Source organism: Ranitomeya variabilis, chromosome 3, assembly GCF_051348905.1.
Source record: "Ranitomeya variabilis isolate aRanVar5 chromosome 3, aRanVar5.hap1, whole genome shotgun sequence".
In the NCBI taxonomy this organism is placed as follows: domain Eukaryota; kingdom Metazoa; phylum Chordata; class Amphibia; order Anura; family Dendrobatidae; genus Ranitomeya; species Ranitomeya variabilis.
Genome location: NC_135234.1, coordinates 112,255,760 through 112,263,373, shown reverse-complemented (window position 1 = coordinate 112,263,373; position 7,614 = coordinate 112,255,760). Strand labels below are relative to the sequence as shown.

Sequence of the window (7,614 nt, the reverse complement as noted above, 5' to 3'; positions counted from 1 at the left end):
CATCTATAGAGATAGGTGAGACATGCTCTTATGGCATCTATAGGGATAGGTGAGACATGCTCTTATGGCATCTATAGGGATAGGTGAGACATGCTCTTATGGCATCTATAGAGATAGGTGAGACATGCTCTTATGGCATCTATAGATAGGTGAGACATGCTCTTATGGCATCTATAGAGATAGGTGAGACATGCTCTTATGGCATCTATAGGGATAGGTGAGACATGCTCTTATGGCATCTATAGGGATAGGTGAGACATGCTCTTATGGCATCTATAGGGATAGGTGAGACATGCTCTTATGGCATCTATAGGGATAGGTGAGACATGCTCTTATGGCATCTATAGGGATAGGTGAGACATGCTCTTATGGCATCTATAGGGATAGGTGAGACATGCTCTTATGGCATCTATAGAGATAGGTGAGACATGCTCTTATGGCATCTATAGATAGGTGAGACATGCTCTTATGGCATCTATAGAGATAGGTGAGACATGCTCTTATGGCATCTATAGGGATAGGTGAGACATGCTCTTATGGCATCTATAGGGATAGGTGAGACATGCTCTTATGGCATCTATAGAGATAGGTGAGACATGCTCTTATGGCATCTATAGAGATAGGTGAGACATGCTCTTATGGCATCTATAGAGATAGGTGAGACATGCTCTTATGGCATCTATAGAGATAGGTGAGACATGCTCTTATGGCATCTATAGGGATAGGTGAGACATGCTCTTATGGCATCTATAGGGATAGGTGAGACATGCTCTTATGGCATCTATAGGGATAGGTGAGACATGCTCTTATCAGTGGGGGGGCGGTTGCACCCTCATGCAGGAGGACAAGGACAGTGATGCGGGCGCTGTAGGGTGCTCGGTGTCCAGTGCTCGGTGTTCGGTGCTCCCTGATAACAGTCTCCCATCACTCCCGGACGACGCTGTCAGTACTGTCCTATTTTCACTGTTATTCGGATCTCCACCCGCAGAGGGCGCATTTGTTTACACTTAACAAAGCAGTCGTGACAGATTATCCCATACGTTCAGGACGTGGTGACGCTAGGACGGCAGGACCGGTGAACGCGCACGTAACGGTTACCTGGGAGACGAGGACGCGCAGGTCCGTGATGGCGGAAGAATGGACCCAGGACCCCGGGGAGGCGGTGTACAGGTCACGGGACCCCATCAAGAACCTGAAGATCCGGTAAGAGAGCGGTGACGCCTCATGGTGGCCGTAGTTATCAGTGAGCGGCCGGTGACATGTGTGTGTCTGCAGGGTAAAGCTGCAGCGGGCGTCTCCGGTCAGTGCCCTGGTGCAGCGGGTACAGGAGCAGCAGCAGGAAGGAGGCCGAGGGGACATCGCGCTGCGGACCCTGAGCTCCAACACCGGCACCGGTAAGTATAGGTAAAAGCCACCAATACCAGTAATGTATAGGGAATGGTCACTGGTACCAGTAATGTATAGGGAAGGGTCACTGGTGCTAATAATGTATAGGGAAGGGTCACTGGTACCAGTAATGTATAGGGAAGGGTCACTGGTACCAGTAATGTATAGGGAAGGGTCACTGGTGCTAATAATGTATAGGGAAGGGTCACTGGTACCAGTAATGTATAGGGAAGGGTCACTGGTACCAGTAATGTATAGGGAAGGGTCACTGGTACCAGTAATGTATAGGGAAGGGTCACTGGTACCAGTAATGTATAGGGAAGGGTCACTGGTACCAGTATTGTATAGGGAAGGGGCACTGGTACCAGTAATGTATAGGGAAGGGTCACTGGTACCAGTAATGTATAGGGAAGGGTCACTGGTACCAGTATTGTATAGGGAAGGGGCACTGGTACCAGTAATGTATAGGGAAGGGTCACTGGTACCAGTAATGTATAGGGAAGGGTCACTGGTACCAGTAATGTATAGGGAAGGGTCACTGGTACCAGTATTGTATAGGGAAGGGGCACTGGTACCAGTAATGTATAGGGAAGGGTCACTGGTACCAGTAATGTATAGGGAAGGGTCACTGGTACCAGTAATGTATAGGGAAGGGTCACTGGTACCAGTAATGTATAGGGAAGGGTCACTGGTACCAGTAATGTATAGGGAAGGGTCACTGGTACCAGTAATGTATAGGGAAGGGTCACTGGTACCAGTAATGTACAGGGAAGGGTCACTGGTACCAGTAATGTATAGGGAAGGGTCACTGGTACCAGTAATGTATAGGGAAGGGTCACTGGTACCAGTAATGTATAGGGAAGGGTCACTGGTACCAGTAATGTATAGGGAAGGGTCACTGGTACCAGTAATGTATAGGGAAGGGGCACTGGTACCAGTAATGTATTGGGAAGGGTCGCCGGTGCCAGTAATGGATAGGGAAGGGTCACTGGTGCCAGTAATGTATAGGGAACGGGCACTGGTACCAGTAATGTATAGGGAACGGTCGTTGGTACCAGTAAGCACTGTATATAGCACTTCTCAGACTGTTTAGCACAGACACAGTAAGCAGCTGATGTATGAAATTTTTTGATTTAGTGTCATATATTTTTCCTCTTTTCTGTTGTCTAGACCTGGCACACATGATGCACTGTTGTTGGCGCCTTTATTAGTTAATTTGTACTTTTGATGATTAATTTTATGATTATTAGTAAACCTGAATATTTAAGAAAGTAATAGTGAGGTTTCGTCTTTGTTATTAATTATTGAATAACTATTAGTGTGCAGAATTATTATGCAACTAATTGAAAAAATATATGTTCCTGTCTCAATTGTTTATTTTCATCTGTTACACTGAGTATAATAACCGAACAACTCAAATGTACAAAAAGAAATTTCTTACATTTGAAAAAAAAAAAATCAGTGACCAATATAGCTGTCAGGTGGATACGGGACAGAGTGGAGTCAGCCGATCGCAGCGTCTGGTGACACATACACCTGCGGTAGTTAGAACGGCGTCACCATCCTATTAGCAGTTCTGGCTTTCTTTTCTCTGACGCTGGAAAGGTGAAACTGCTTAGTTGGACTCCCGGAGTTCTCTGTCTTGGGTTTTATCAGCTGTTCTGAGTTTGCTACTCCCAGCAGGTTTAAGAACCCTCCTCCTTGTTTCTGACCGTGCCAGTGATAATTCATTCTGCCTGGTTTGGTGTTGGAGGAGCAGTTTGTGTTTGGAGAGTTGTTCTGGAGATTGCTGCGTGGAGATGTTGAGTGCTTAGCCTTATCCTCACCTATTTGTTTTCTCCTACCAGTCTCTCCCCGGTGTTCTACTCTGTTGTTTTGTGAGTGTATTTGTATGATTGTAGTTTTCTTTTTATCCTTGTCTGTCTTCCCTTGTCTGTCTGGTTAGTATAATCCTATACACTTCAGCCTCACACCTCCCTGGGTGGGGGAGAGAACATAAAAAGAGCTAAGGTAGTATCAGAGCAAAGTACTTTACCCTGGCATCTTTACCATCTGGGGTAATCCAGGGACAGGGATAGACATAGGCGCCACCTAGTTCGAGGAATGAGGTAAGCGCCCACAGTCCCTAGTCACTGTGTGACGGTAGCCCTTCTTCTTTTCAATAAAGGCACCTTCACACTAAACGACTTTGCAACGAGAACGACAGCGATCCGTGACGTTGCAGCGTCCTGGATAGCGATATCGTTGTGTTTGACACGCAGCAGCGATCAGGATCCTGCTGTGATATCGCTGGTCGTTGATTAAAGTTCAGAACTTTATTTGGTCGTCAGATCGGTGTGTATCGTCGTGTTTGACAGCCAAAGCAACGATGCCAGCAATGTTTTACAATGGTAACCAGGGTAAATATCGGGTTACTAAGCGCAGGGCCGCGCTTAGTAACCTGATATTTACCCTGGTTACCATTGTAAAAGTAAAAAAAAAAACACTACATACTCACCTTCTGATGTCTGTCACATCCCCCGGCGTCCGCGCTGCTGCTCAGAGCTTCCTGCACTGAATGTGTCAGTGCCGGCCGTAAAGCAAAGCACAGCGGTGACGTCACCGCTGTGCTTAGGGCCGGCGCTTACACAGTGCAGGGAAGCTGAAGGCGAGGGACGCGACAGACACGGCAATGTAAGTATGTAGTGTTTGGTTTTTTTTACATTTACACTGGTAACCAGGGTAAACATTGGGTTACTAAGCGCGGCCCTGCGCTTAGCAACCCAATGTTTTCCCTGGTTACCCGGGGACTTCGGCATCGTTAGTCGCTGGAGAGCGGTCTGTGTGACAGCTCTCCAGCGACCACACAGCGACGCTGCAGCGATCGGCATCGTTGTCGATATCGCTGCAGCGTCGCTTAATGTGACGGTACCTTAAGTCATACACCTTCCATCCATGGAGTCTGTCCGTTTCTTAATCTGTTGACTATCAAGTTTTAGGGAAGCACCAACCACCGCTTCCCAGACACTACTCAATGTAAATCTCCTGTTTTAAGAAGGGTCCACAAGTTCTCAATAGGGTTTAGGTCAGGAGAAGAGGGGGCCATGTCATTATTCTTTGATCTTGGCAGCACGGTGGCTCAGTGATTAGCACTGTTGCTTTGCAGCCATGGAATCCTGAGTTCAAACCCCACCAAGGACATCATCTGCAAGGAGTTTCTATGTTCTCCTTGTGTTTTGCGTGGGTTTCCTCTGGTTATTCTGGTTTCCTCCCACATTCAAAAGACATACTGAAAGGAAATCTACATTGTGAGTCTCAATGGGAACAGCGATGATAATGTCTGTAAAGCGCTGCGGAATTAATGGCGCTACATAAGTGAGTAAAATAAATGAAAATAAACCTTTGAGACCTTTACTGACAGCCAAACAGTGGAGACTTTGATGCATGTGGTGGGGCATTGTCCTCCATACAAATCATGGTCTTCTTGATGGGCAGTATAACTTTATAATGTATATACACAGACCTGCCCCTACTATGTGGTTGTAGACTTTATTAGAAGCAACCACTTAATATCATGTTATTTTCTGCATGACTGATTCAGTTATTGTCCTGAGAAATAAGTTCAATTATACAAAATAACTGTCCATCCCCTGTTATTACTGTTTCATCAGTGATAAGTGTGAGAACCTCAATAATTGTGTTTTAATTTAATGAAATAAAAGTTTAAGTTTTGTTGAGTCATGACTCCTTTTTCTGGTATTATGTGATGGAATTTTTCAGCTAAATGCATCTGGCATAATTTAGAGATTGTCTTCTTGAAAGTTGCAGAGTTTTTCCTGTACTGATGCTTGAAGAAAGTGTCTTCTAAGAATGGGCGCTATATTTGGGAGTAGATTTTGAGTCCATCTTCAACCTGAAAAAGTCCAGCTAGTTAATTTTTCATAATGCCAGCCCATAGCAGTGCCCCACCTCCACCTTCCTGGCGTCTGAGTGGAAGGGAAGGTCTGTGTCTGTTACCGATCCAGCCACGGGCCCATCCATCTGGTCCGTCAAGAGTCACTCTCATCTCATCAGTCCATAAAACCTTTGATAAATCTATCTTCACGTATATCTTGGCCCAGTCGTGATGTTTCCAGGGATATAATGTGCTAAGTTGCAAGATGGTAAGGACGCTAATGAATAACAAAAGAGCAACCAAGCAGAAAGAGGTACCAAAACTAGAATAAATTTTATTTAAGTGTCAAATACACAAAAGAGCAATAATTATACATGGACAAAAACAGTGAGGGGAAAAGAAAACATGCCAATGAATGCCAGCAGCCAACAAGATGTAGGAGAGTGGCTGGGGAAGGACAAAACAAGTCCAGATGATCTGAACACACCACTGCCGGAAAAACGCCCAAAGGAAAAGACAATTTAAAATAACCAATAATGCTAAGCATAAATACTGAATCTGCACACTGTAAGAAGCATCTCCTAAACAAATAAAGTGAGTGCTGAGAATAGCGAATGGATCCGAGGAGCAGCTCTAGCAGGTAAAATACCATCAGAACCTGTGCAGATTCAAGGTAGGGCAAGCAATTATATTCAGCGCCAAACCACCAGTCCTAGGCGTAAAATATATATACTGGGCAAATAGCCAAAATATTACCTTGCGACATGGCGGGCACCGGATTCCGGCGTGGTGTGGGCAGGAGAGGGCCTCGACGCACGTTTCGCCGAGCAGGCTTCGTCAGGCACAGGTGAATCTGCACAGGTTCTGATGGTATTTTACCTGCTAGAGCTGCTCCTCGGATCCATTCGCTATTCTCAGCACTCACTTTATTTGTTTAGGAGATGCTTCTTACAGTGTGCAGATTCAGTATTTATGCTTAGCATTATTGGTTATTTTAAATTGTCTTTTCCTTTGGGCGTTTTTCCGGCAGTGGTGTGTTCAGATCATCTGGACTTGTTTTGTCCTTCCCCAGCCACTCTCCTACATCTTGTTGGCTGCTGGCATTCATTGGCATGTTTTCTTTTCCCCTCACTGTTTTTGTCCATGTATAATTATTGCTCTTTTGTGTATTTGACACTTAAATAAAATTTATTCTAGTTTTGGTACCTCTTTCTGCTTGGTTGCTCTTTTGTTATTCATTAGCGTCCTTACCATCTTGCAACTTAGCACATTATTTATAGGTTTATGCATTATGGCATAGAGGTTAGCCCTCTGCTGGCCAGGAGGGCATTTTTCGGTTTAGTAGTGATGTTTCCAGGGAGGCTGCAGTTCTGGAATATGGCAGCACTGGAGGGTAATGGGTTCCTGGTCGCTCCACATTTGATTCTTCTTCTCAAATCTTTGTCAGTTAATGAGCTTCTTTTTTCTCAACACTTTTTTTTTGCAACCCTGTTGACTATTTTCAACAAAACTTTTGATGGTTCAGTGATCGCACCACAATACCTTAGCGATTTTAAGAGTGCTGCATCCCTCGGTAGGGATTAACCTTTATTTGACTTTTCAGACTCTGTTAAATCTCGTTTTTTGACGATTTTGCCTGAAGAATACAAGTTGCCTAATAATTCTGCCCACAGTGTGTGTCAGGTGTGTTTTGTAGTCTAGGAAATGTGATGGTTAGTATGATGATGTCAACTGTGCAAGAAAAGGGGAACATGCGCACATGCATACCCTGCCTTATAATAAAAATTGCCCTTATTGCATAAAAGAGGTTGTCCCGCCTCAGTCATTCTATATGATGCTGTGAGGATTTTCCAGTGTCGGGAGCGGCAGGTGCGTGACTGCAAGTATGTGATTTTCATACATGCGGACACATGCCGACTAGATGCTCGTGGCCTCACTCAGTGCAAGTGTATTGAGCGCAGCTGGCCAAGTCTAGTTGGAATGTGGCTGGGAGTATGAATATCACATGACTGCCCACTCCCCGCACTGTCATCCCAGAATCCTGCCATAGAGTGATTGCAGACTTGTAGCCTAAGGCCTGACAACCTCTTTAGTGTTATGAGCATCCATTTTATGCTATTCTGAGTGTTCTGATTAAGTATTTCACATTCTCTTTCTTTCTTCCTTAAATTGAAAATATAGGTGGGTACCGAGCTGGTGATGATGAAGAAGTTGTGATATCCTGGCAGGAGAAGCTTTTTAGTGCGGTACTTTATTTCTTAGTGTCTGCTTCTTCAGCCGTATTTGAGGACTATTTTGTCTTTGTACAGACATACCTAGTAAGATATGGGGTCAGTCATCAGGTAGCAGCAGAC

The 7,614-nt window shown here is 44.9% G+C and overlaps 1 protein-coding gene across 2 annotated transcripts in view; it reads left to right on the top strand.

The window, feature by feature from the left end:
* Positions 1-1,027: 1,027 nt before the first annotated feature.
* The window catches only part of MKS1 (MKS transition zone complex subunit 1), a 45,304-nt gene continuing 38,717 nt past the window's right edge, over positions 1,028-7,614 (top strand). Inside the window, exons 1-3 of one of the 2 annotated variants that reach the window (XM_077294516.1) lie at positions 1,028-1,203; positions 1,276-1,394; positions 7,442-7,506. In XM_077294516.1, the coding sequence (XP_077150631.1) occupies positions 1,127-1,203; positions 1,276-1,394; positions 7,442-7,506 (261 nt within the window). In that variant the 5' untranslated portion in view covers positions 1,028-1,126. The remainder of the gene's footprint in view (positions 1,204-1,275; positions 1,395-7,441; positions 7,507-7,614) is intronic. The other variant, XR_013223728.1, reaches the window with a different exon arrangement.